General features: G+C 45.1%; 2 protein-coding genes across 3 annotated transcripts; one reads left to right on the forward strand and one right to left on the reverse strand.

Moving 5' to 3' along the window:
• Positions 1-227: 227 nt before the first annotated feature.
• On the reverse strand, positions 228-18,565 carry TLNRD1 (talin rod domain containing 1). Of its 2 annotated transcripts, XR_004536939.1 has the most exons (3): positions 17,517-18,565; positions 9,365-9,506; positions 228-791 (listed from the first exon to the last, which is right to left on the reverse strand). XR_004536939.1 is itself a non-coding variant. In XM_033920130.1 (1 exon), the coding sequence occupies exon 1, from the start codon at positions 18,528-18,530 to the stop codon at positions 17,577-17,579; it is 954 nt and encodes a 317-aa protein (XP_033776021.1). In that variant the 5' UTR covers positions 18,531-18,565; the 3' UTR covers positions 16,198-17,576. The 2 variants fall into 2 exon arrangements, 1 of the variants encoding a protein (XP_033776021.1); XM_033920130.1 differs by lacking the exons at positions 228-791; positions 9,365-9,506 and having other exon boundaries at positions 16,198-18,565.
• CFAP161 (cilia and flagella associated protein 161) lies at positions 18,426-27,848 on the forward strand. The gene is made up of 3 exons (XM_033919865.1): positions 18,426-18,792; positions 19,438-19,527; positions 27,522-27,848. The coding sequence occupies exons 1-3, from the start codon at positions 18,724-18,726 to the stop codon at positions 27,846-27,848; spliced, it is 486 nt and encodes a 161-aa protein (XP_033775756.1). The 5' UTR covers positions 18,426-18,723.
• The last annotated feature ends 89 nt before the right edge of the window (positions 27,849-27,937 follow it).

Raw genomic sequence — 27,937 nt, forward strand, 5'->3', positions numbered from 1 at the left:
CTGCTTGGCTGGCTCCCTCTGCCTGTGCTGCCTACCTGAAGATATAGGCTGTGGTTTGGTCCTTCTCAAGTGGTCCAGTCACTTTTGCCCTATCGATGCACAGATCCCCATGGACCTTCCCACCACTGGTTACCTTTGTTTTCTGCTGACTGGACCCCCTGCCAGCATTGGTCCAATGCAGGTCTTGGGGGCATACCGGGAGTTGGGCTCATGCCAGCATCCCTCCTCCCAAGGGTTGCCCTTAAGCCCCGTTTCCCAGGACTCTCTTAATGTGCAATTTTCTCTGGAAGGTTTTTTTTTAAACTTATTATTTATTGAAATTTTCAATATATTTCAAGAAACTAACATTCTTACTAAGGAAATACAGCCGGAATAAATGTTAACAGATCACATCACATTCATAAACAGATATAAAAACAAAATTCTCGCTTCCTTAGACCACAAAAAAAATAAATAAATAAAGGGGAGTAACGGCAATTATTATTAAGAAGTTAAACACAAAGGAAAAAGAACTAATCAATGAAAGGCTATAACATGTTCTGCATTATAATAAATTTCCACTAAACAACAGCAATTTTCTTTAGCTCTAGAAATGATTTTAGCTGCTCCGGCTGAAAAAAAATATATTTAACCTGAGCAAATTTTACTACGCATTTACAAGGGTAAGCCAGTAAAAAGGACGCCCCAAGTGTCCTGGTCTCCTGTCTCAAAGACAAAAATTGTTTCCTTTTTTCCTGGGTAAACAATTCTTTTGATAGGCGAAAATAGAGTTTCATAAAGGAATCCAAGTCCTGTTGAAAAATAAATGAAATCAGAAGTGTCACTCTCAATGAGGAGTCAGAAATAGACTCTTCCAAAATAGCTGATATGTTGTTAACATCCAATTGTGGTGTATCTGGTTTAATTCCCTCCATTGTTTTTCTCTGGAAGGTTGACAGAAAAAGGAAACTAGAACTTTCAGGGATGCATATAAATAATTACCGTATTTGCCGGCGTATAAGACGACTTTTTAGTACCTTAAAATTCTCCCCAAAGTCGGGGGTCGTCTTATACGCCGGGTACAGTTTACATGCCCTTACTTGCGGGGCTGGATGTACTCAGTCGCGCGGCTCTTCTTCTCCCTACCTTCTCTGCTTGCAGCACAGAGCCGAACGGAAGTCTTCCCGACGTCAGCGCTGACGTCGGGAAGACTTCCGTTCGGCTCTGTGCTGCAGGCATGGCAGGTAAGGAGGAGAGTAGCCTCGCGGTACCAAGAGAGAGGGGCGGCCGCCCTGCCCCGGTTGCAGCACAGCCGGCCAGGTCCCCTTACTTTTGTGGCACTTCCCCGACCGACCGATAACAGCCCGGGTCTGACAATCCTCCCTGCCCTGTAGCCGCGAATCTAAATTACCTTCTTACAGCAGCTGTAAGAAGGTAATTTAGATTCGCGGTTAAGGGCAGGGAAGTTTGTCAGACCCGGGCTGTTGTCGGTCGGTCGGGGAAGTGCCACAAAAGTAAGGGGACCTGGCTGGCTGTGCTGCACCCGGGGCGGTAGAGAAGGAGGGGGGGGGAGAAGGACGCTGAAATACCATGGTGAAGACAGGAGGGGGGGGAAGGACTCTGAAAGCACTTGAAGACAGAGGAGGGAGAAGAACGCTGAAAGCACATGGGGGAATACAAAGGGGTGGAGAAGGAAGAAGGGGTCGTCTTATACGGCGAGTATAACACAAAACTCTATTTTTTAACTAAAAGTTGGGGGGTCGTCTTATACGCCCAGTCGTCCTATACGCCGGCAAATACGGTATATTTAGTTGAAATGGCCAGCCTCCTTAAGAGGTATGTAAAAAAAAAAAAAAATGTATAGTGTATTTAGCTGCAATAGTAAACCTAGTATTACATACATAGGACAACTGATTTGGTATAAACATGTGCATTTAAGTAGGATGATGGATTATGGCCTAACCATGACAGTATTAATAACTCTAACACCACCACAGAGCTCCGTGTATTCCAGTATAGAGCCCATGCATTGTAACACCTCACAACTCCTTATGGTAACATTTCTACAGAAGCTAATATATCGTAACACCTTTACAGAGGCTCATGTAGACTGCTCTGAATTGACTCCCCAGTCATTAGTAGCGATATAGAAGCTCTCAATTATCAGTCTTTAGGATGAGTGAATTTCAGTTCAGTCCAAGACTTTTTGAACCCTCTAACCCGGAAGAGGAGCTTCCCCCCTCCCTTTCTGAGGTTTTCCCCCCATTCTGAGGGTCTCTTACATGGCTTCAGAGTCCTTTTCCTCTGCACTTAAGTGCATATACAAATTAGTTCACTCTCTCCTTCTGGGATTTCTTTTATCAGCAGACACCCCGACTGAAAGGATAGAAGATATCTGGGATCTGCCAGCACCCTCCTAGTCTTTCCATATTGACTAGATCCTTCCCAGCAGGACTGCAATGCCCCCAGTCATATCCCCCCCCCCTCCCAGGGGCAGCTCCAAAAGGGGACAAGGATAACAAAAAGATATTCATATTAATACAATACATTTAATTTCTTATTAAAGATTTAGGATGCTTTTTCTAAAGTTTAGTGTGTGCTCACAGAATTAGTGCATGCTAATTGCTATTTTTTAATAGGCTTCTAAAAATTTAGCATGTGCTATGCTTTAGTAAAAGGGCCTCTTAGGAACTAACTAAGATATTTGTTGCTAACAACCTGTTCCATCTCTCTCCTCAATTTATTAAAGCAGCAGGAATAAGAACAGATGGACTTGGAGAGGCAAAGTCTGTTTTACAGGAAATGGGTGAAGCCCTGCTTGAAATTATTACTCAGATATTTCAGTGTTGTGAAGGAAATGTCTCCTGATAAGTTTCCTGTTATGAACTAACAACTTTTGGTAAGAAGGCAGCTGGCTAGAACTCACTAACAGATTCTTCTTTAAACTTGAATATATCTATATATGTTCAAGTTAACAGCCTTACTGGGTCAGCCCAATGGTCCATCTAGCCCAGTATCCTGTCTTCACAGAGGTCAATCCAAGTCATGAGTACACAGCAAGAAGAAATTATTTACTGTAAATGTCAAATAATGATACCCTATTGTCTTAAAAAGCATGGTCTCTCTAATAAGATAATAGTTGGGAAGGGTGCTTCCTGTTTGTGCATGATCAAAAGAAAGAAGGACTGAAGCTTATTGCTGAAGATTGCCAGACTTTTGATGAGGAAATTAGGGCTCTTCCCACAGGAATCTGCTGTACAGTTAAAACATGTACTCGGCTGTTCACTTCCACCCCAGTAGCTATCCTGCCAGCATTGTTGAATATTCTCTCAGCTCAGCTCCTTTTCCTACATGCGTTTTCTCTCCTTTCCCTGCTCAGTCTCCCTTTATGTATCTCATTGCTACCCCCACCCTTCAGGATGAATCTGCAGCAGAGCTTCCTGCCTGCTCCTTCACTGGCGTCAGTATGAAGCCTGACCTGTTTAGACTTAGCAGACCCTACCAGACTACAGGGCCAAAAGCAGCTCAGACATCACAGTGAAGCCAATGCAAACAAGAAACAGACATTCCTCATATTAAGAAGCACTGCCCCTGCTTTCTTTCTACCAATAAGGGAGGTGGGGAAGCTGGTTGAAGCACAGAGGATAAAGGACTGTGGGGAAGATTCTCAAAACCCACTCTGCCTTTAACAGTGGTCACTAAACCAGTTCTACCGGCCAATTCTCAAAATAGCTCACCGTGGTCTTTTCCAAGCTTTCTGGCCGATTCACCATTATTGCCAGGTGATTTCCTAACCTCGCTGTCCTACATTTATGGGCAAAATTTTCTGGTAGGTTTGAGCTGTTGTAGCCTTATTTTCTGGTAAGTGCCTGAGTGCTGATTGGCTCAGGCATTGACAGGAAAGTAAGGGTTGACAGCTCAGACCTGCCAGAAAATTTTGCCCCCTCCTCCTGATACCCTTGGCAGGAGGGATACCCATCCCTCCCGCTGCCGTCAAGCAACCCCCCCAAACCCCACCCAGCAGCGGGATACCCATGCCCTCCCGCCACTGTAGTTAAGCAAACCACACATACCTCCCCCTGATATCTACTCCCTCCTGCTGCTGTCGTCAAGCAATCATCCCCTGATACTCCCCAAGCAGCGGGAAGGATGCCCATTCCCACCGCTTCATCAAAAAAATCTCTGCTCCTGACACCCCCCCCTCCTCATTAGCAGGAGAGATGCCCACACCCTCCCACTGGGCATCCCTCTCACTGCCAGGGGGTATTGGGGGGGTTGTTTACGGCAGTGGCAGAAGGAAATGGGCATCCTTCCTGCTGGGGGTGTCAGGGGTAGAAAGAAAAATTTTCTGGCAGGTCTGAGCTGTCAAGCCTTTCTTTCCTTCCAATAAGCACTCAAGCACTGACCAGAAAGAAAGGCTATGACCTGCTGGAAAATTTTGCCCGCAAATGTAGGACAGTGAGGTTAGGGAATCGCCCAGTGATAATAGAGAATCACTGAGTGCTCATTTAAATATTAATTACCTCATTGTAATATATTTGCATGGCAAAATTGGAGTCTGCCAGGACCTCAGAAAAGACCATGGTGAGCCCTTTTGAGAATTGGCCAGTAGAATACTTCCACACTAAACTGGCTGGAACCAGTTTAGCGAACCAGTTAAAGGCCCAGTGGGTTTTGAAAATCTTCCCATGAGACTTATGGACAACTTAATTCTAAAGGTGAAGCAGGCAGACATAGGCACTCAAATTTAGGAAGAAACCCTATGAATCAGAACACCTAGAAACCTTATAAATACTACTGCTTACAAGTTTCAGTTATTGAAAAAGACATGTGGCGATTGAATTTTTTTTAGTTATTCAATTTACAAATCAAGCAAATTAGCTACTTCTACAGAAATATAGATAATTAAGCAAACAAAAATTACCCAGAAAATACAAATCCTAAAACTCCCTAAAGCCCACAAATTTGTAAGAATCCAAACTTACAAAGGGACATTACAATAAATTATCCCAAGACAAGCAGGCAGCATATTCTTTACGCATGGGTGACGTCACCGACGGAGCCCCGGTACGGACCTTTTTAACTAGAAAGTTCTAGTTGGCCGCACCGCGCGTGCACGAGTGCCTTCCCGCCCGACGGAGGAGTGCGTGGTCCCCAGTTTCTTCGTTTCCGCGGAGCGAAGAAGACGCGTGTTTTTTCAACGGCCGTTGAAATCTTCCTTTTTGCCTTCCCGCTCGCAAATTTTTCCTGTTATTTTACTTTCTTACCTTCGGGTTCCTTTTTTCTTTTCATTTGCAAAAAAAAAAAATTACTTTCTTTTCTTCTTTTTCGAACCAGCCCCGGCGGGGCCTGTTGCCACTATACAGGCCTCCGGGTTTGATTTTGCGGAGGCCGTATTTCCATTCATGCCCCCGCAGCCAGGTTTTAAGAAGTGCCAGCGGTGTGCACACCCGATCTCCCTCACTGACCCACACAATTGGTGCTTGCAGTGTTTGGGTCCTGAGCATCGGGCGGACTCCTGCACCCGCTGTGCCACTCTTAAAAAACGAACACTTAAAAATCGCCAGATCCAGCAGAACATCCTATTCGGCACCGGGTCTGCGATGGAATCCACGGCGGTGGCGGTACCACCAAAATCGACTCCCACCACTTCGACGACGCCCGATCCGACATCGGCGCCGCTGGCGCCAGGTAAGCCGGCTAAGGAGCCTTCCTCTTACCTCGAGCGCCCCCCAGCCACAGTGGCGGCACCGACCTTACCGGCTTCACGCCGACCCCGGAAACGCTCCGCCCCGATCTCGGTGAGTGCTTCGTCATCGCCGGGGCGTGGAGCGGCATCTATGGAACCGAAACAAAAGAAAGCGGTTCCGGTGCCACCCCTGGATGACCGCATCGCGGCCATCCTCCAGAAGCATTTACAGGAACAGCTGCAGCATCAACTCCAGCACCTGTTAACCACTATCCTGGCACCGCTCCTTTCGGTACCAGACCGGCCCGAGCCCCGCACCGAACAACCGGTATCCACCCCATCGGTGCCACTTAATACATCCATGCCGATTCTCTCGGCTGAACAGCTCCGTGCCCATCCTGAAGTTCCCTCACATACCACTACAGATCTACCTCGGGACCGGGCAGGGCACCGTTCTTCCCGAGACCGGGACCGTCACCGATCTTCCTCTCCCGGTACCGTTTCGGTGTGCTCGGGCAAGTCTCTATCTAAGACCCACCATACCGAGCCTTCCACCCCAGTTTCTCGGCATGTGCAACCGGAGGTCCGGGACTCGGACTTATGGGAAGAATCCCCTCCCGGTACCGAGGAGGATGTCTCCTCATCGGACGAGGAACCCTCAGCGCCCGATACCACTTCCAAACCTGAGCAATCCTCGTTCTCCAAGTTCCTCATGGAGATGTCAGCGGCTTTGTCTCTCCCTCTAGTCAGACTCCAAAAAATCCCAAGCCTTTCTGGAGGCCCTGGATTTTGAACAACCGCCTAAGGAGTTCCTCAAGTTACCCGTGCATGACATACTACGGGAAACCTTTTATAAAAACTGGGAGAATCCCCTCACAGTCCCCGGGGCCCCCCGTAAGTTAGATAGCCTTTACCGGGTTATCCCTATCCCGGGGTTTGACAAACCTCAATTGCCCCATGAGTCTCTCCTTGTTGAGTCCACCTTGAAGAAGACTCAGGGCGCCAGTGTTTATGCCTCCACCCCTCCTGGCAGAGAGGGCAAAACTATGGACAAGTTTGGCAAAAGGCTCTACCAGAATGCCATGCTGGCCAACAGGGCGAACAATTACACCTTCCACTTTTCATTTTACATGAAACACCTGGTCCAACAGCTGTCCGCCCTTCAAAAATATATTCCAGAGAGAAAGATTCCCCTTTTCCAGCAACAAATTTCCAGTCTCCTTCAACTGAGGAAATTTATGGTACGCTCTATCTACGATTCTTTTGAGCTGACCTCTCGTGCCTCTGCCATTGCTGTTGCCATGCGCCGCCTGGCTTGGCTGAGAGTATCTGCTAGAGGAGACAGTGATGGAACTAAGAGAACTCCTCAACTTTGAAGAGGAAATCCGTGAACAGGAGAAGTTACTAATGGAGTCCAGTACCAACGAAGAGATCAAGGAGCTTGAGAGATTCATTGAAGAAGCCCACCAGCAACATGTGGAGGCCCCAGGGCTGGAGAGCTGTACCCAAGCAATCCAGGAAGAAGGCCTAGACGAAACGAGAGGAGACACCACTACAATCACTGATGAGTCTGAACCAGAAACAGAGGGCGACCATTCACTTAGAGGAAAGAGACTGCATGGGGATATATCACAGGAGAGAGAAGATCGGCCCTGCACCATGGATGTGGACTTACGACCCCCAAGGAACCCCCAAATAAAGAAGATGGAGGTCATCGTAGGAGACTCCATTATACAACATGTGGACAGCCACACCGTAGGAGGAAGAGAGGATAAACTCGTCACTTGCCTGCCTGGAGCAAGAGTAAAAGATATGGCCAACAGGATCACCAGAATCATAGACAATGCAGGAGAGGACACTGCTGTGCTTATCCACGTGGAAACCGATGTGAGCAGACGGAAGTATGACAGGGAAGAAATGGGCCAGCTCCGCTCACTCAGAAGAAAACTGAAAATCAAGGAGGTGAAGGTGGCCTTCTCCGAGATCCTCCCGGTAGTGGCTTACCGGGGGGGGGGGGGCGGTCCGCCCCAGGTGCAGCCTTAGGGGTGGTGCACCTGGGGCAGGGGGGGCAGTCCGCCCCAGAATCAGCCTTAGGGGGGGGTGCACAGCCGGCCCGGTTCCTATCGCACTCCCTCCCTCCTTACTTAAGGTGACCAGCGAGATTACCAAGCAGCAAACCTCCCTCCAGTAGCATTGGCAGCGCAGCGCTAAACAGGCTGCTTCGCAGCTTTCTCCTGCTAGTGAAGCATCACTGATGACATCATCAGTGACGCTTCACTGGCAGGAGAAAGCTGCGAAGCAGCCTGTTTAGCGTGCTGCGGCTGCCGACGCTACTGGAGGGAGGTTTGCTGCTCGGTCATCTCACTGGGAGGGTCGGAAGGGTTTACTTGGGTGGGAGAAGCGGTCTGCCTCGAGTGCTCCAAGGCCTAGTGCCATTACCTTCTTCTGACAGCAGCGTTTACAATTCGCTGCTGTTGCTGGCTTCAGTCCTTGCTCTCTGCTGGGTCCTGCCTACTTCCTGTTTTCATGAAGACAGGACCCGACATAGAGGAAGGCCTGAAGCCTGCAACAGAAGTGAATTGTGAATGCTGCTGCTGCCCAATGAAGTTCATGACACCAGGCCTTGGGTGACAGGAGGAAAGGGGGGAGAGAATTAGAGAGAGTGTTGCTGTACCCAACTGGAGGGAATGAAAGGAGATGCCAGGGCTTGAAGGGAAGAAGAGACGCCAGGGCATGGAGGGAAGGAGGAAGGTATGCCAGACCAAGGGAAAAGGAAGGGGGGAAGGAAGGAGGAGATGTCAGAGCATGGAGGGGGAGGGAGAAATGGAAGAAAAGGAAAGAACATAAGAATTGCCACTGCTGAGTCAGACCAGTGGTCCATCTGCCCAGCAGTCATGAAAGCCTGCTGCCACAGATTCTGGGTCTTGGATCAGCACAGCCATTTGAAATTGAGTCTGCACAACGAGTTCCTGCCACCCGTGTAGTATCCAGGTATCCTTGAGCCATTATAGTGAGGATTTTACGTTTTGTTCATACTATGGAAATTTTATGATTAGTTAAACTAAAATCAACAATAATTAATGAGGGCCAAAAAATCCTGATTTAGCAAAGATAACAGTGCAAAGGAGAAAAAAAGTTTCTGGTTTTAAGAGATTGGATGAAGCAGCTAGGAGCACAATATGGGCTTCCGTTTCCTGCAAGATTGCAGCTGACTCTTTTTAATACAACCAAGACTTTTGATGATCCTGAGAAATTACAAAAATATTTAGACTATGGTTGATACTTGAGGCTACATATGTATGTATATATAGTTACTGTTTATTGTGGGAGGATTGATGGTTTAGAATGTTAGGCATTTTGATTTGCTTGCAATTTGAATGGTATGAATAAAGATCTATTGCATGGGAGAGGTTGGGAGGAGGGGCTGGGCTGGGTATCTTTATATATTTGTCTAACACAGGGGTGCCCAAAAGGTCGATGGCAAAGGCAATGCAAGTTGATCACATAGCCCATCCTGGGCTCCGCGATAGACTCTCGTTGCCTTTGCGTTCTCTCTGTTCCCCGATGCCACAACAGGCCAACAGCAAGTACGGAAGCGCCAAGCAAGCCAGCCCCCACCCCCCCCACCCCCCGACGTCAATTCTGACGTTGGAGAGGAAGTTCTGGGCCAGCCAGGCGGATTACAAAAGGAGTTACCTGGCCATTTCCAGAGGAACTGAAGAGTAGAGCGGGTTGCTTCAGAGAATTGGGACGAGTCGTGCGGTGTAAGTTTGTCTTCAAGGATTTGTTGAATAGCATGTATGGATGTGTTTCGGACACAATGTCCTATTTCAGGAGTCTGAGTAAATTAACAAGATTTTAAAAAATATATTAGCCAACATCTATGTAAAAATCAATTTTATCATAATATATAATAAACAGTAAAATATGACAAATCAAAATAATGTCAATATCAAAAGTTACAAGCAGGAGAGAAGTATATATTTTAAAGAAAGAGCACCATTTTTATGATATTTTTACTTTGCTTTTCCATTTGACTCAGTTTATACAGTCATTGGTGTAAACATCTGATGCGGGCACATGTATACTAGTTTTTCATATTTTTGATTCAACATTTGTTTTAAAGTCATTGGTAAGACATGACAAATATCCATTTTGCTAAACCATGTGACCCAGCTCTATTGGTCTCTCGGCTTGTTGAGCAGCAGTTAAATACTGTTTTTGTGAACAAGAATATCACTTGATTTTCACTACAAGTTGTTGCTTTTAATACATGTTGACTTTAAATTAAATTAATTATTTCCAGAGAGTAAAACCATTTTTTGTTTTTGAAAAACTGATTTAAACCAACAATTAAAGGAAGCAAAGAAACAGCACATCTCTGTTCAGAATTTTCTTTTTGTTCCATCAAGCAATAGCTAAAACAATTTACATTTACAGTTGCACTGTTATGAATGTCAATGAGTCAACAATAATGATAACCTATGTGATAATCTGCCATGTTTTAATGATGACATGAAACAATACCCTTTAGATATAATCCTTTTGATGATAAAATAGAAAAAGATACATATTTATTTAACAAATAAAAATATGATACAATTCAGATTCACAATATATTTAATAAATACATCATTCACAACGTTTTGTTTGAATAGCTTTATACATTACCGTTATAAGTTTGTATGTGTGGTTACACTGCATGTTTTTATAAATATATATCAACAGCAACATCGTTTAATGACACACATTGTTTCAAATCAATATTTTCTTCAATGATATTCACATTGCTGCTTTTTAAATTAATATATATATAATGTTTTACCTTATATACTCAAATATAGGATGAGATTTTGGGTCCAAAAAATGGGAGTCTTGTCCTATATTTGGGTCATCAACCAGTGACCACTCGACCCCCCTGCAGGCCTGCCATATGACCTGGTAGGCCGGGACAGTAGGGATCTCTTCTGTCCCAGCTGATACTAGCAATTTTTTACCCCCCCTCCGTCGTGTACCTTTTTTCACATCCCTTGGTGGTCCAGCGGTGTATGGGCAGGAGTGAGCTTTCCACGCTCCAGCCCCACGCCGAGCCCCTCCTTCCGACCTCACGGCCAGCGGCGCACCCGGCACACAGGAGTGAGCCTTTCAAGCTCCCACCTGGCCCTGCGCTGCTTCCTGAATGGCTGCCACGGGACTCGTAAGAACTGGCGGAAGCCATTCAGGGAGCGGCACAAAGCCAGGAGCTCGAAAAACTCACTCCTGCGTGCCGGGTGTGCCGCTGGCCACGAGGTCAGAAGGAGGGGCTCAGCGTGGGGCAGGAGCATGGAAAGCTCGCTCCTACCCATACACCACTGGACCACCAGGGATGCGAAAAAAGGTATGTGGGGTAAAAAATTGTTAGTATCAGCCAGGATGGGAAATGGGAGGGATCCCTCCTGTCCCAGCCTACCACTAGACCACCAGAGGGGGAAGCGAGTACAGGACAGGAAGGTGGGACAAGGTTCAGAGCCTGGTAGGGCAGAGAGGGAAGGGGGCTGGGTGCATACCTTGGCAGGGGAGGGTGTGAGGGAGGGGACACTGGGTGAAGATCCTGGCATGGCACTTGAATATTAAGCCCCCATCATATTTGAGTCAACCATTTTTCCTCCTTTTTTGGGGGGGAAATGGGAGTCTCGACTTATATTCAGATCGACTTATATTCGAGTATATATGGTATTTTATTTTAGCTTCATCGTTTTTACTTGTTGCAAGACAATAACAAGGTATGCTACACCCATGACAAATATCAGGAAGTTCTGTTTCATGCAGCGAGTGGTGGACACCTGGAATGCTCTCCCAGAGGAAGTAATTGCAGAATCCACTGTTCTAGGATTTAAGGGCAAACTAGATGCATATCTCCTTAAGAGTGGCATAGAGTGGTAAGGGTAAATGAGAAACATACGGTGATATGGGGACTAAAACTATGCCAGGGTACACCTGGCGGGGCCTCTGCGTGTGCAGATCACTGGACTTGATGGACCCAGGGTCTGATCCTGAGATGGCAATTCTTATGTTCTTTTCCCCTTTTATCTGATCCCTCTGTTTCTAAACTATATTATATTTTCCACAGGCTATTTATATAGGTGATATAATTTACCCTCTTTTACAAAGCCGCATTAGCACTTTTAGTGCTGGCTGCCATGGTAACAGCTCTGACACGCATAGAATTCCTATGAGTATCTGAGCTGCTAAAAACACTAGTGCGGCTTTGTAAAGGAGGGGGGGTTAATGCTGTAAGTACAAGATTCAGGTATGTTCCTTAAATTTAGATCAATAAGTGATGTAATATTATTTCTGCACGTTATCCAAAAATTAGTATTAGTACAGATATTAGTATCTGTAAGATGTGCTTTAAAGATCCCTAAAAATTTCTATTTTAATAATGATCAATGGATGCATGGACAAAAATTATTAAAATATGTGTACAAATGTTTTATTATGAATTTAATTGTAATGAATATCTTTTTGTATCATATTATTGTATATTTATTTGATTCCTTCAATAAAATGTTATAATATTTAAAAAAATTTAATATTAAGATATATAAAAAATTTTTATCATCAAATTTTGTTTTTATATTTGTAAACAAACAGTATGTACAGAATACATGTCTAAGTCCGATTTGGATTTATGGCACTAGACATTCAAAGTCGGCAGTAAGAAAATGCCTATTTTCAAAAGGCAAACCACCATTCGTCCAGAAATAACTTAATTTTAAAAAATCCTCTATCTGGACGTCCAAGCCATTAGGATGCCCAGACCGCCAGGACGTCTATCTTTATACCACATTTTCAAACAAAATTTTGTCCAAGTCAACACCCAGAAAAAGACCATTTGGATCTGGGACACCTTAGAAGGAACTGCTGTGAACTTCGCATAAAGGGTGCCAGATAAACATCCACCAGGCTACTTAAGACACCTGTGTATAGCTCTATTAGGCTTTCCTATACCAAGTGCTGATGTTATGGAAACAGGTATGTACGTTTGTATTATGATCTTTGTGGGTTTGAGGGGCTCTGTGAGCACTAAGGGAGTTTGGGGGTATCTTCTGCCATAGCTTTTTTCAACAGCGCATTCTATTTGTGCACTACACCGTATACAGATTAGGCATATTTGTTGTGTTTATTTGTTTCCGCCTTTTTATGGAACCCCTGAGGAAGACAGTGTTGATCAAAACACGGACCATGTCGGGTCCCATATTGCTATAAGTGGTTTATTTGTATGCAACAATTTGTTTGTTCATAATAAAATTCTGTCTGCATCTTTTACACCTGTCTGCAGTCCTTTTCTTTGTCCTTGGTGTCTTACCTAAAACAGGTCTAGTTCCAAACATATAAGTTCAGGATGTCTTGCAAAATGTTTATCGCTGCATAACATCCATGTCTAACCATGCCATAACACGTCTCTACCATGCCCATCTCGTTATCTGAGCATACAGAGGCTGGAACACCTCTCTAGACGTACAGACAGTTTTGATTATCAACATAAGAAGTAAGAACATAAGCATCGCCTCTGCCGAGTCAGACCATAGGTCCATCGTGCTCAGCAGTCCGCACTCGCGGCGGCCCCCCCAGGTCCATGACCTGTAGTGTTCTTTCACTTAAGACATTTTATCCTTTATAGTACCCCTCTAGCTATACCCCTCAATCCCCTTTTCCTTTAGGAACATGTCCAACCCCTTTTTGAAACCCAAAATCATACTCTGCTCTACCACCTCCCCCGGAAGCGCATTCCAGGTATCCACCACCCGCTGGCTGAAGAAGAACTTCCTAGCATTTGTTCTGAATCTGTCTCCCTTCAGTTTTCTTGCATGCCCTCTTGTTTTTGTTTCCCCAGCCAGTCTGAAGAATCTGCCCCTCTCCACCCTCTCTATACCCTTCATGATCTTGTAAGTTTCTATCATGTCCCCTCTAAGTCTCCGTTTTTCCAGAGAAAAGAGCCCCAGTTTCTCCAGCCTCTCACCATATGAGAGGCCTTCCATGTCCCTTATCATTTTTGTTGCTCTTCTCTGGACCCTCTCGAGTGTCGCTATATCCTTCTTAAGGTACAGCAACCAGTATTGAACGCAGTATTCCAGATGTGGGCGTACCATCGCCCAATATAGCGGCAGGATAACTTCTTTGGTTCTGGTAGTGATTCCTTTTTTAATAATTCCCAACATTCTGTTCGCCTTCTTGGAGGCCGCTGCGCATTGTGCTCCCGACTTCATTGATTGGTCCACTAAAACCCCCAAATCCCTTTCTAGGTTGCTCTTCCCCAATACCATCCCCCCCATCGTGTAGCTGAACATCAGGTTTCCTTTCCCTATGTGCAAGACTTTGCATTTCTCTACACACTTGGATGTCTTGACGATTAGGATGTCCAAGTGCTGATTTAGGATGCTTTATGGATGTCTATGCTTTTTAATTATGGGCCCCATAGTATGGCTAACTAATCACTTATATGTTTCACTTTTATTTTTAATAAATGTATTATTTATGTCCTAACCCACATGTCTATATTTCTCAAACATATGTGTAAAGTGTTGCATTGTCATTTATATATATATATCTCCTATATAATAAAACATTAGCGGCGCATGCGCTTTTAAAAAAGCATGATTCCTGCCGCTGTAGTGTGTGATCTGTGGCCGTGTTCCATTTTGAACCCGGTCAGGGATCACTTTGGCCACTCCCCTCCTCCCGCCCTCACCAACCCAAAGCAAGCTGGAACATACCTCCCGCCCTCGCTCACCGCTGATCCTCTTCGCTGGCTTTGGCGGGCCTCGCAGGCCGCTTTCCGGCCTCGGTGGCACGTTCCCTCTGACGCACGGGATCGCGTCGGGGGGAGCGTGCTTCCGGGTTGGGGAGTGGCCTGCGAAGTTCACTGGGGCCGGCTACCACGATCGCAGCCTGCTTTGAAGAGGAGCAGGCCAGAAGACGCCAGGATGGAGGGAGGGTAAGCAGGGGGATTAATTCAGGGGGCCAGAGGGAAAGGGGGCTGCTTTGGGGGGAGGTGTGTGCTGAGGGGAGACAGAAGGGGCCATGGAGAGATAGAGAGAGGGAAAGGGGGCTGCTTTGGGGGGGAGGTGTGCTGAGGACAGACAGTTTTACTCTGGGGGAAGACAAGGGGCCATGGAGAGACAGGGAGAGGGAAATGGGGCTGCTTTGGGGGAGGGGTGTGCTAGGGGGAGACAGAAGGGGCCATGGAGAGATAGGGAGAGGGAAAGGGGGCTGCTTTGGGGGGGGGGTGTGCTGGGAAAAGACAGTTTTACTCTGGGGGAAGACAGAAGGGAGTAATCACTAAAGGTTGTATAAAGATGAAAATGGGGTTATTAAGGATGAATAAATGAATGGATCACCAGATATAATTGTTTTGTCTTACTTCTGAAATAAGTGGAAGATGATGGAATGAACACTGTATTAAGGACATACAACATATCATATGTGGATGTCTTGGCATATCATATTTGTGATGTAGCTGAAATAATCTTTTTCCTTTTCTTACATAAGTGAGGTGAAATTTTGGATTTATTACGGGAAGACAGAAGGGGCCATGGAGAGACAGGGAGAAGGAAAGGGGGCTGCTTTGGGGGAAGGGTGTGCTGGGGGGAGACAGAAGGGGCCATGGAGAGATAGGGAGAGGGAAAGGGGGCTGCTTTGGGTGGGAGGTATGTTGGGGACAGACAGCTTTGCTCTGGGGAAGACAGGGAGAGGGAAAGGGGGCTGCTTTGGAGGAGGGGTGTGCTTAGGGCAAACAGCTTTGCTCTGGGGGGGGAAGACAGAAGAGGGCCATGGAGAGACAGTTAGGGAGAGGGAAAGGGGGCTGCTTTGGGGGGAGGTGTGTGCTGGGGGCAGACAGATTTGCTCGGGGGGGGGAGAGACAGGACACAGACAGCGGCCAAGGAGAGAGAGATAAAGAAACAGGCAGACAGACATCTATTCTAGCACCCGTTAATGTAACGGGCTTAAAGACTATTTTATATATATATATATATATATATTTTATATTTATTGCTTTAAATTTTTGACATTAAGATGTTATTTTGATTTGTCATATTTTACTCTATTATATATTATCTTAAAATTGTTTTTTTTAACATAGATATTGTCTAATACTTTTTATCTTGTCAATTTACTCAGACTCCTGAAGCAGGGCATTGTGGCTGAAACATGTAAGTATCGAGTCTCAATCGATATAATAAAGAAACTGAGTATCTCAGGTCACATTTGCTGTTTTTCTTGGCTTTCTACCTTGAGAAGGTAGCATCTTCTATTCCGTTTGTTGGCCACTGCTGGAAACAGGACTAGATGGACCATTCATTTGACCCAGTATGGCTATTCTTATATTCTTATGAATTAGTGCACTTAACAACATACACTAATTCTGTTAGCCGCACTAAGCTTAAGTAGAAGAGCCCCTTTTATTCCCCTGTAAATGAATTAGGTAGACTCAAAGCACACTTTTTCCCAATTGTCTGCTTTTGGTACCACTAAGAGACCTCTGGTGGTTTCTATGGTTATTTCCTGGATTGATAACATGAATGTTGCAATATTTAATACTGAATTAATTATTCTTAAATTATTTTCTATGCCAACAATTCATCTACCATAGTAGGGGAATTCACTCCCCACCCAACCTTTATTTTCATCTAACCAGTTTTTGTACAAGTATGTTACTGGCTTATTTGTATGTATATGTCTCTACACACCTGTAAAGTCACTAGGATTCTCCCAAGGAATATCACTAACCAGATCTTACTCAGAGGAAAGCATGTGATGAGTCACTCAGCAGTGAGCCTTTGCCAGAATAGACCCCACGATCTGGAATGCATGCTCAGAAAGGCTTCAATTAATGCAAGATGATTTTAGAAAGCAGGCAAAATTTTAGCTCCAGGGATTCAAGACCAACCTAGACAAGTTTCTGCTGAACCAGAATATACACAGTTCAAGCTGGTCTCTGTTAGGGCACTGGTCTTTGACCTGAGGAGCCACCGCATGAGTGGACTGTTGGACGCGATGGACCACTGGGCTGGCCCAGCAGTGGCAATTTTTATGTTATTAAGATGCAGCTAACTCGATAGTCACAGACACACCAGCTACATGTATTTTTAGCTGGACTAAGTCAGTCCTTCTCTAGCAGAAATAGTTTTCCTACTCCTTTCCTGACTAATTTTTCTTTAAGTGAGTCATCCTTATTTGTACCCAACTCCTATCATTGTATCTTTTGTGCATAGTTCCACTTCTGCTTACATCGTACACTGTCCATTAAGGTGCTTCAGTGAGTATTCTGTTGACATTCCAAGTGGCATACAAACTATATCATATAATAAGCACTGCTTGACTGTCTTTACTGCTTCAAACTATCTATGCCTACATTGAACTTATTCTTGAGGGTCATAGCCTTTGGTGATTTTCTTTAAGAAGATATTAACCAACACCAATCAGGATTGTCATCTTCTGTGTTACTGCACCCATACATAACCTCTACCTTATAAAGCAGCTGTTTCCAAACCATTGCCAATTCATAGAACTGCAGCATACCTTAAGATTGCCTTACAATGACTGAAGGGGAAGCCTAAGCCCAGAGGTCTTGAGGAAGCCGCTATCAGCAGCCAAAGTATGCTGCTGACAAGCTCGGTGAGGTGAAAGAACATTTGGGATCCACCGTCCTAAACCCTTAAGTGGCAACATCATCTGAAGAAGTTAAAAAAAACCCAAACTTCCTTAAATAGTGTTTATATCCGGTTTTACAAAAAATAAAAAATGAGGTGCTGGACACATTCTAACAGAGATCTCTTGCGATTTTTGTTTTTTTATCGTTACCCACAGGGTGGGATGGGAGGTGCAAAGCGTCTACTCCAAGCGCTGCAGCATGAAATAGTCCAGTCTAGGGCGCCGGCAGAGTCCGCGGAGAAGCCCTCTCCCGCAACGCCTGGGATAGCAAGTTGCAACCGTCCTGCACCGCGCAGGCCGCGCTCCGCAGGCGCTCCCGGGGCTCGCCGTCCCCGCGCTGCGCCATGTCTCTTATACCCTGCGTCAGGAGCACGCACGCCGACACCACGCTCATGGCGCCGCCCAGGATGGCCGTCTGCACCGCCTTGCCCTCGCGGCTCAGCATCGCCGCGCGCCCCAGGAACTGCGGCTCCGTGGCGAAGCCCACCAGCGCGTGCACGGCCTGCAGCAGCGACCCCGCAAAGAGTGCGCAGCGGCCCCGGCTCAGCTCCCCCGGCGCCGCCTTCAGCTGCCGCACGCACGCCAGCAGCGCCGTCCCGCTCGCGCTCAGGCAGCGCACGCTCAGCTTGAACTGCTCCTTGGCGAAGCGCTCGCGGCTCCGCTCGCCGGCCGACGCGCACACCTCCGTCAGCAGCCGCAGCTGGCGCGAGACGCCCTGCGAGAGCTCGAGCAGCAAGGCGGGGCCCAGCTCGGCCAGGGGCGCTGTCCTGAGCGCGCCGCACAGCAGCTCCAGCTCGTGGCGGCACCGCGTCACCTGGTAGCGATCCACGGGGCCCGGCAGCGCCGCCTCGCTCCCCGGCGTCTCCACCGCAGCCAGGTAGGCGGCGTGCGCCGAGCACTCCGTCAGCGCCACCACCAGCTCGGACAGCTCCCGCAGGCTCTCGGCCGCCTCGCCCAGGCGGCCCATGTTCAGCTGGCTCTGCACATCGTGCGTCAGGATGGAGAGGCCCTTGGTGCGCGCGATGATGGCGTCGCGGCACTGCTCGAAGGAGTCTCCCGGGGCGGCTGGGCAGGGGCGGCTGTCGCTGGCCAGGAGGAGGAGGTCGGCCACCAGTTGCATGCGGGCCTTGCTCTGCTCGCATACGTTTAGCAGCCGCTTGTTGGCCATGGCTGACGCCGCATCGTTCTGGCGGCAGGAGGGAAGAGCGCGGGCCGCCGCCTCAGGGAGTGTCACTTCCGCTTTGCGTTGACAGCCGCGCACTAGTGACGTCGAGTCGCCATGGTTACCGCTACGCTAAACCTTGGTAACGGTAGCTAGGCGACGCAGCGAAACCAGGACGCCGGACGCGACCGGCGGCAAAATGAGCCTCAGGACCTACAACCCGTCAGTGCGGATGGGAAACTGGAACGAAGATGTTTACCTGGACGAGGTAAAACCAGGCACGAGCGATTTCCATTGCCCTGAGACCCCCGCGCGCTTCCCCATCCCTCTTGTACTCTTGTTCACAGTAGTCGCATTGCCCTGCGCACTTGGTAAGAACGTAAGTAGGGCCCCTGATCCCCTCCCCCCAAACATAAAACAATTACCTCACAAGATGTTGGTTTGGCTGGTGGTGAATCCAATTGAAACCTCTTTACAAATGACTATCAAAGTAACTGATCACGACAGTCTATTATTACTACTACTAGTTATTTATATAGCGCTACCAGACACACGCAGTGCTGCACAGAGTTACAAAGAGTAAGAAAAGGGAAATGCAGACCTTTAGATAATGGACCAACTGATCTGGATGTAGTTCCAGGAGTAAAAGTCAAAGGGACACACTTAGGAATGATGGAGGCTGCCATTGGTCCCTGGGCTTTCCAATGAATAATATTGCAGTATAAGTGGATATAAGGTCCAAGTGATTCTTCTCTGTCAAAATCTTTTACTGTGTAATTATCTTTTTATAATTTAATAAGAATTTATAAGATTAATTTTTGGATCTCTATGGCTTACTAAGATTATTTTCCTTTACCTTTTATCAGGTATTGAAAGAGTACTGCCAAGTTTTAATTCCTTTTTTTCTTTATAGGACCTTTTGAAAGATTTCTTGGATAAAAAAGACAAAGGGGAACTACTTATACAGAAATTAAGCAATCTTAGAAGAAATGTTTTGAAAAAGGTAATATATATCCATGTGATGTACAATTATTTTTTATTAAATGTATTCACAAAGTATTTTAATTTAAGAAAACAGAAGTAGTTCATATTGAGGAATATCCAAGGTTATACCCCCTCTTTTACTAAAGCTAATAGTGCAGGCCGGTGTGGTAAATGTTTTGATGTGCAGCTTTGTAAAAGGGGTCTTACGGGCTTTGGTGGTGTTGTCGCACAGTACTCACTAACGCCACTTAGAAAAATGGGGCCATAATTATGTGTTCATATAATAACGTGGCTTTACTGGCATGAGCAATTTTAAAAGTAGCTTTAAAATGCCAGGTAAAACTTGTGTTTATTGTGAGAGAATTCCAAGTAAGATAGTTGAATATTTAGTCATTTATTTTATGGTTTTTGCCATTTTGTTTTCTTTATTAGAGATTAGAGAATGACACGGTGGATGTTACCCATGGCTAGCTGCGAGTAGCCGCGGGTAACCTGCCAAAGCGGTGGAGAGGGGATAAGTGCTCACCGCAGGTACGGGGACAAGGCCATCCACTGCCCCGTGGAGCGGTGAATGGCCTTGTCCCCGCAGTTAAGGGAGGGAATGCGCGCGATCACTGATCATGTGCAACCCCCTCCCTCCCTCTTACCTTCATGGCGCATTTTAAGATTTGAGACTTGTTGAAAGCTTCCGGAGCGTACATGCAGTCGCTTCTCCTCTGACGAAACTGATTTACCCAAATTTAAAACTAATCTTAAAACTTTCCTATTCAAGGATGCCTTCAATAAATCCTAATCTTTTATATCCACTTATTTACTCATCCTTTTCAAAAATATCTTTTTCATTTCAGCGCACATCATTTATACCATGCACCCTTCTCCTTCATGTTCTAACCCTTCCCTCTATCTCATTTCCTCAAATATTATGTAACTTTTTCCCTCCTTCCCAACTTTCCTCACAGTCACGTTTGTCAGTATATGTTTAATGTGTTTTTTATTAATTTTTCCAATACACTATTAACTAGTTCTAACTTTCCTTCTTATTAATTTCTTGTTGTTCTTTTTTAAATTGTAAACCGGTCAGATATTTGTTTTATGATCGGGATATCAAAAATCAATAAACTTGAAACTTGAAACTTCCACCCACACATGCACACAACTGCACGAACACTCCAGCGGCTTTCAACAAGCTAATCAAATCTTAAAACGTGCCACGAAGGTAAGGGGGAGGGAGGGAGATGCATGGACTGCGTGAGGGGTGGCAAAGGGCAGTGAGGTGGCGAGAGGGAAGGGTGGATTCTGCGGGGAAGGGGCAGTGAAGGGGAGGGACAGGGCAGTGACGGGAACAGATTTTTTCCCCGTGTCATTCTCTATTAGGGATCTCTTAAACTCTTTTTTCTTTTGAGCCTGCCGGCCTTGGTATACCCACCATTCAAACCTTATTTACTATGTAGATATTCTGCAGGAGCTATCCAGGTCAGAATGACCCCTTTACTTTATAAACTTTGATTGCTTGCCTCGCCAAACAGCTCAAAATGACTTAAAATAATCAAAATTCATTATTGATAATATCCCACCCTAAACTAGCTCCTGACAACTCAAAAGAAAAATCAAATTCTTTTTGATAAAACCATGTCTTAAATCTCACAAAGGACTCTGCTTTTCTTACATTCTCACTTCCCATTGAAATTAGTCAGGCACAATATATATACAATGTTCTGCAAAAACCTAAAAACATGGTTTTTTAAAGATATCCATAGCAAAGATTCAAAGAGATTCAGACTAATAATGCAAATCACCCAAAATAATGACAGCTTCAGATGTTATGGCCAGTTGTATTAGAGCAGCAAGCAGGTCTCTGAAGTAGCCTGGTGGGCAGTTTAGTGAACTATAGAAATGGGGGCTTTGGTCATACACCACTCTTAACTGCTACATTTATGGTGGAATATGTGAGCTTTCCAAACCCCACCCTAATCCCTCTGTACCTACATATAAGTGACAGCTGCAAGCATAGGGGCTATTGGTATGGTATACAGTTTGATCCAGTAAATTTTGGGTCGGTTTGAAGAGCTCACTATACAATATAATTTAAAGAGTCATGGAATAGAAGGGTGCTCTGCTGGGATGACTGTATGGCTAGTCTTCTAAAAATGCTGACTCCTCTTACATCCCAGTGGCTCATTTTGTGTGATTTTCTTTTGGATTTATTTTTATGCATGGAGGACAAACACATCTGAGATATGGCCAATTGCAAAACAAAAAGATGGACATTTTCTTGTTTTAAAAATGGTCTTAAGAACATAAGAGCTGGCATACTGGTACAAACTGTTGGGCTATCAAACCCAGTATAGGGAGCCTCGATGCAGACAGCCTCACAAGCAATCTTGCTTGAAGAACTTTTAGAAAGTTCGGGACTGTCACACTGAGCAAGCGCGAGTGCCTTCCCACCCAATGTAAGGCGCGCGTCTCCTCAGTTCTAGTTTTTTTGTGGCGCTGAGAAGCCACCGTTTCAAGGTTCTGCGCGAGCGTAACGAAACTAGTTTGGATTTTGCCTTCTCTGCCACAGCTTGTGTTATTTTTCGTTTCCGCAAGTCGCTGTGATACGTGTAATTAAAAAAAAAAAATTAGTGTTTAACGACGGAACCCATTCCATGACTTAGGCCCGTGGACTTCGATTTGGCAGGCGCCATCTTTCTATCAATGTCCCGTCAGATTACAGGCTTCAAGAAGTGTAGTCGCTGTCAACGTGCGATCTCCATCACCAATCCGCATAATTGGTGTATTCAGTGTCTAGGACCAGACCACTGTACGGAGTCATGCGTTTGCTGTGCTACACTTCAAAAGAGATCTCTTAAGAAGCGTCGGATCCAGCAAGAGAAAATTTCCGGGGTCATAGATATGACTTTGGATAAACCTTCTATTTTGGCCTTGACCTTGAGCAAGTCATCCTTGATGGCGAAGGCCTTGGCCTTGATCAAACCCTCCGAGTCTTCGACCTTGGGGAAGACTTCAAAGACATCTCCAGATGGGGCTCAGTACTTGAGATCCCCCTTCCTTTTCAGTATAGGACAGCATCTCAGCATAGAATAACAAAACACTTCTTTAGAAGCAACCCCTTCCCTCATGTACTTTCCATTCCCCACTCACTTCCTTTTGCTTTAATTTTTATCTCAATGTATTTCTTTGTCAAACCCTCTAACATACTCAATGTATTTCTTTACTCCCTTGTTTCCCCTCTCCTTCCTGTCATGTTAGTTTTTGTCATTCTTTAAATCTCCTCTTTATAGTTAATTTTACTTGTCATTGTTTTATTTCATTTTAAGCTGTATGTTTTTATATATTACTTATTGTTAACCGTTTAGCTAATACTTGATAAACAGTATATCAAATATCTAATAAACGTGGATCTTGGATTATCAATATTTTTTTCAAAGTTTTATTTCTGCCTAGAAACCCCTCGATTTGCTTAAAAATTGTTTGGGATGGACTCCCCAGCCCCTAATCTGCTGAATATGTGCAGTGATTGCACTGGATAGGTGCCGGATCAGCGGCCATATACCATGTGCCATAGCATGCAGGGGTAAGGGGCAGGAACTTCAGATTTGGCCTCCTCCATATTCTCAAGGGCTGGGGAGCCAACCTGGGTTCGTGACTTTGGAAAGGAATATCGACCAGCGGTTCTACTGGCTTCTGGCACAAAATGCCAGTGTCTAGAGACTCTTCTGGTGGTGTGCTTGTGTCTCAACAGCTCCCTGCCATGGATGCGGGGTGTGACTTTTCACCAGAATTTATTTGGCTTCTCTGGAAAGCTTTTTCAATGGACCCCACACACGTCAGAACTGTCTCAGCCTGTTACACCGGTGGCGAAGTGTCCTGTTCAGGAGCCCTCTCATCCTGCTATGGCGGACTTCGATTGCATCAGCTGCCATTTGGATGTTATGCCCATGCTGTCTCATGACATTGCTTCTATTTTGGATCTGGCTGATACCATTGCTGGGACTAGTCACCTCAGGCACCCTGAGAGTCTGGATTTAGGGGATGACTCTGCAGTACGCAGGCTCTTTCAACATAGTTCTGTCTCTCTTCTCATTGCTGATGTTCAAAAAGAGCTCAAGCTGGATCCTCCTCCTTCAACTTCTCAGACTTCAGTCCTGGACCATCTCAACCGCAGCTTCTTGGGCTGATTCAAGCAGAGTGGGACTCTCCAGAAAGCTCTCTGTGGTCCTCTAAAGCTATATTTATCTGCTGGTGCCTAATTTTCAGCAGGTTTTGAAACAACCTAAAGTGAATTCCACTGTGCTGCAGGTAATCAGGCGCAGGCGTAGTGAAGGGGTGTAATGCTTAAGGATTCTCAGGATTGCAGAATGGACATTATGTTGAAAAAGATCTTTGAAGTGGCGTCTGTGGGTCTCAAGGTCACTTCCTTTAGGGCTCGAGCCTGTCATTCCAGATTGCGCAAGATGTCCTCTGCAGACCTTCCTCCCTGTCCTCCACTGATAATGGATGGTGTGGATTATGTAGCAGACGCCCTTTATGATCTCATCCGAGTTCTTAGCAAGGTCTTAGCTTATGCAGTGTCTACGCTCCGGACTCTTCAGATCCGTAATTGGACGGGGGACGCCTCCTCCAAGGACACTCTAAGCAGACTTCTTTTCAAGGGCCAGCTTCTTTTTGGTAAAAGCCTGGATGACCTTATGTCCAGTGTGGCTGAAAGTCACCCTAGGTCTCTCCCTGTGAGCAGGTCTCGTCGGCTAGCAGGCAGGGATTGTAGTCATTTTTGTTCCTCCCATAGGTTTTTGTCAGGGCTCCACAGGATCTTCCTCTCAGAGATATTCCCAGGGCTACTGCCCTCGTTACAGCAGTTCCAATTCCAGGCGGCCTCAGACCTCTAGCTCCTGAGCAACGGCTACTCCTAAGAAGACCCAATGATGCCAAGAATCAGTTGGAGCTTCCTCACATTGGAGGTTGCCTTTCTCAGTTTCATCAGGGGTGGACTCGTGTTTCATTGGATCAATGGGTGTTGGATATAATTCAGGAGGGGCACAAGATAAGACTTCTTTTGCCTGCCTCTAGATTTTCTGGTGGGACAGCTGGAAAAGGAGGTCCAGGTCTTTGCTACCATGCAACATCTTTTAGACATCGCAGCTGTAAGGTTAGACCCCCCCCCCCAAATGTAAGGTTTGGAGGGATTAGGGTGAAGTCAGGGCTGACAGCAGCGACAGAATCTGTTCCAGAGCGAGAATTGGGCTTAGGCATATAGGGGTGATTCCTGCTTTACCTATTGGCACACTGTAGGCCTGAAAGTTAGGCCAAGAACCATCTTTGCTGTCCTGAAGCATCTGGATATGTTTACAAGATCTGTGTGTGTACAGCCAAGGACGGAGCCAGCTCACAACATTCTGAGCCGGTGGCTTCAGTGGGAGGCTCTCCATCAGGGAAGGCTTCTTCAGATATAGAAACATGATGGCAGATAAAGGCCAAATGGCGTATTCAGTCTGCCCATCCGCAGTAACCATTATCTCTTCCTCTCTCTAAGAGACCCCATGTGCCTAACCCAGGCTTTCTTGAAATCAGACACTCTGTCTCCACCACCTCTACCGGGAGACTGTTTCACGCATCTACCACCCTTTCTGTAAAAAAATATTTCCTTGGATTACTCCTGAGCCTATCACCTCTTAACTTCATCCTATGCCCTCTTATTATTAGTATTCAAAACCCTTGATACCAATGAACCCCAGTTTATCAATAATGCTCTTATTCCTTATAGTACATCACGTTCCCTTCGGACCACCAACCTAAAACTCTTAGTTGTTCCTTCCCTGAAAATTATTGAACTCGTTGACAAGATATGTTTTCGGTAATAGCACCACAACTTTGGAACTCTTTACCTCTGCAACTGAGAGAGGAAAACAACCTGAGTCATTTTAAAAGTAATTTAAAAAGCTTTCTTTTTAAAGATGCTTTTAATCTATAAAATATGTTTAAAAGATTTTACTTCGCCCTTTATATCTTTACCTTCCCTCTCCTAATGTTTTTCCCTTCATTTAGTGTTTCGGTTGGTCTATATGTCTGTCGGTCCTAATTATTGTTTTAAAAATAAAAAGTTGGGTTTTTTTTTAACATTATGTATAAATAAATGTTCTCTTTTAGTGCTGTAACTCGCTTAGTAAAAATTAAATTAAGCGATTCATCAAATTAAAATAAAACTTGAAACTTGATTCCAGAGCTTCCGTTCAAATGAAAGAGACTCAGTTCATGTGCATTTATGCCACGTGGGTATTTAAACATCTCTATCAGATCTCCCCTCTCCCGCCTTTCCTCCAAAGTATACAAATTGAGATCTTTAAGTCTGTCCCCATACGCCTTATGATGAAGACCATGCACCATTTTAGTAACCTTCCTCTGGACAGACTCCATCTTTTTTATATCTTTTTGAAAGTGTGGCCTCCAGAATTGTACACAATATCCTAAATGAGGTCTCATCAGAGTCGTATACAGGAGCATCAATGCCTCCTTTTTCCTACTGGCCATACCTCTCCCTATGCACCATAGCATCCTTCTAGCTTTCGCCATCACCTTTTCAACCTGTTTGGCCATTAGAGTGGATGACTATCATGATGGATGTCAGCCTGTCAGTTTGAGGTGTTTACTGTGTCACAAACACTCCTCAGAGCGGAACTATCCTGTGACAAACCTTCTGTTCTGGCATGTCCCCTATGACCAGGGGTATCTTCAGGACTTTTGAAGGGCCCTAGGAAATTGCCTAGGCCTGGGAGAAAACAAGGTAAGTACTGGCTTCAAGTCACCACCACTCAGACCAAGTTCTTCAAGAAAGAATAATGTATTTATTCTGACTTTAGCGGTCCAAAAAGGTGTAACACAAAAGCACATATCTGCAGCATTTCACAAATTCCATCTTCAAAGCAAAATAAAGGTACAAAAGAAAACCAAATACAGCTTGTCTTGCTTGAGTTCTTGCACTCCGACTCAGCAATGAATTTGTACTGGCATTCAAAACAAAAACTAAACTTCCTCCTAGCAGTTTATACCTTTGATAATCTTCTTTCTGTTAGTCCCTGAAGGATTCCATATGACCCTCCCTCTCTGTGTACACTCAGTTGTTCGATGTAACCTGCTCATTTCTGTCTCAGTTACTCTCCTTACAGGCTTGAAGATTTTCCAGCCAGCTGCCAGATCCTATGGGGAGTTTCTGTGAGTATACACATTACTGAAGGCCTTTCTTGGGGTGCTCGTTGCACACAGCAGTTTAGTTCTACATTGTTCCTCAATGTTTTTCTGAGTTGTCTTTGTGCTTGTTTATCAGTTGTTAATATTTTGCAGACAAGCCAGTTCATGATTTATTTGTGTTGATGAGGATTCTCCCCCGTACCCCCTTGTTATGGATTGTTCAGGTATGTTGCTTGGCTTTGGGACTTAGCTGGATATGTTTACTAACTCTCAGGCTAAGGGGGTGGAGCATATGTTCAGAAAATATGTGGATTTCTGCAATACCCGGATTACGGGTTGAGATTGAACACCTAGTGTATGGAATCCTCCAGGGATTAACAGAAAGATTATCAAAGGTATAAACCTAATCTTCTATTATAATTTGAGGGGCTTTTTTTTTTTCCCAGTACACAAATTTTATTTACTTTTATAGGTAACAGTATGATGTGCACTGACTACTGGCAATTAAAGTATCTGTACTCTGAAGAAGTTAGTGATTAGCAAAACATTGGCCATTATTGGTGTGATAGAGGTGTGGAATTTATGGGGCTGAGTGGGGTGGATTTAATTTCAAAATTTTAAATTAATTTAAAACATCAAGCACAATTTACAGTATTCTAATAATATAGAAAGAAAGAAGGAATTACATTTCATGTGATCTTGAAAGAGCCTGCAAAATATCTTCTTTGGATAACTCATATTATGTCCATATAAGGCATCACAATCTGCAAAGAATCCATTTGTGAAGACACATGAATAGATCCAATTCTACATTTTTTTGTATTGCAGATCGATCTGTCCATTTCCACCGATGGATTTGTTCACTTTGGTGATGTGGTGATTTTGATTAATCGTGACATAGAACCTGTGCGCACCTTTTCCCCATTATTTGATGTGAGCCTATCTGCAAATCCTGACGAAATCACCTTACATACAAAAGTTTCCTTAGAAACTCCTTGTGCAGTGAGTGCAAGCACAAATGTCAGGCCACAAGCCAGAAATGCTTTTGTCATTACAAGGTATCGATGCTCTCAGTTTATACCATCTTTAAGAACGGAGAATATGCTCATATGTTATTTTGCAGCTATAGAATTAAGATATACTTCAATAAACTAAAGGGGGCACTCTCTTATGTAGTTTAACTTCGTTCATCTTCCCCATTTAAAATCTTACCTCCCTCTTTTACAAAGCCACACAGCAACAGC

Source organism: Geotrypetes seraphini, chromosome 14 (assembly GCF_902459505.1).
Source record: "Geotrypetes seraphini chromosome 14, aGeoSer1.1, whole genome shotgun sequence".
NCBI lineage: Eukaryota > Metazoa > Chordata > Amphibia > Gymnophiona > Dermophiidae > Geotrypetes > Geotrypetes seraphini.